This window comes from Phytophthora infestans, genomic scaffold (assembly GCF_000142945.1).
Source record: "Phytophthora infestans T30-4 supercont1.3520 genomic scaffold, whole genome shotgun sequence".
Taxonomy (NCBI): domain Eukaryota; phylum Oomycota; class Peronosporomycetes; order Peronosporales; family Peronosporaceae; genus Phytophthora; species Phytophthora infestans.
The window spans coordinates 1,764-2,522 of record NW_003305160.1 but is presented as its reverse complement, the minus strand read 5'-3'; the positions used below and the strand labels follow the sequence as shown (position 1 = coordinate 2,522).

Sequence of the window (759 nt, the reverse complement as noted above, 5' to 3'; positions counted from 1 at the left end):
AAATTGGTCGCACAGAGCTCACAAGTAACCGCACGCCTAAGTAATGCCGCTACCACGCTGTACGCCGAGCGTTTTCGCCTACGCCGCCCTCTGAGCGACGCGCTGTATGGACCTGTGGGACTCTACGAGGACGCAGAGTGCGGCGAAATTGTGGCAATCAAGCAGGTGTCACTCACGCGTGCAGTGGCGGCGCTGCGTCGTAACCCCAACGTGGACAACCCCTGGAGCGAGCACAAGGTGGTCTCTCGCCTCATGACACTGCCGCCGCACACCAATGTCGTGCATTTCCGCGGCGAGTTTCTAAACGCACAGGGCACCTGGTGTGTTGTCATGGAGTTCTGTGCAGGCGGCGACCTGTGGGACCTATTAGAGCGAGCACCCAAAAACCGCCTGCCCGAGATCGATGCACGCCATCTCTTTCGCCAGTGCGTGCGTGGTGTGCAGTTCTTACACTCGCATGGTATTGCGCATCAGTTAAATCACCAATAATACCTTTAATTTTAGAACTATCAGTAGTTATTAATTTTTTATTAATTATATTTAAAGCTTCTAACCATGAAATTTTATGAAAATTATTTTCATCATCTTTTAATAATGGATATTTTAATCGTTGATACTTTAAACTATCGAAAAAATATCTTGTCTTATTTGAAATCCATTCTTTATTAATATTAAAGTTAGTTTTAGGTAAAATACGTACAATTTCATTATTAAAAATATCAATTTTAATATTTGAACCTATACTATCTAAAATATCAA

General features: G+C 43.7%; 1 protein-coding gene across 1 annotated transcript; it reads left to right on the top strand.

The window, feature by feature from the left end:
• Positions 1-129: 129 nt before the first annotated feature.
• On the top strand, positions 130-489 carry PITG_22488 (uncharacterized protein; the record flags this gene model as incomplete). The annotated part of the gene is made up of 1 exon (XM_002909741.1): positions 130-489. A coding segment is annotated over one exon (360 nt), but the record flags the coding sequence as incomplete, so codon positions are not given.
• Positions 490-759: the final 270 nt, after the last annotated feature.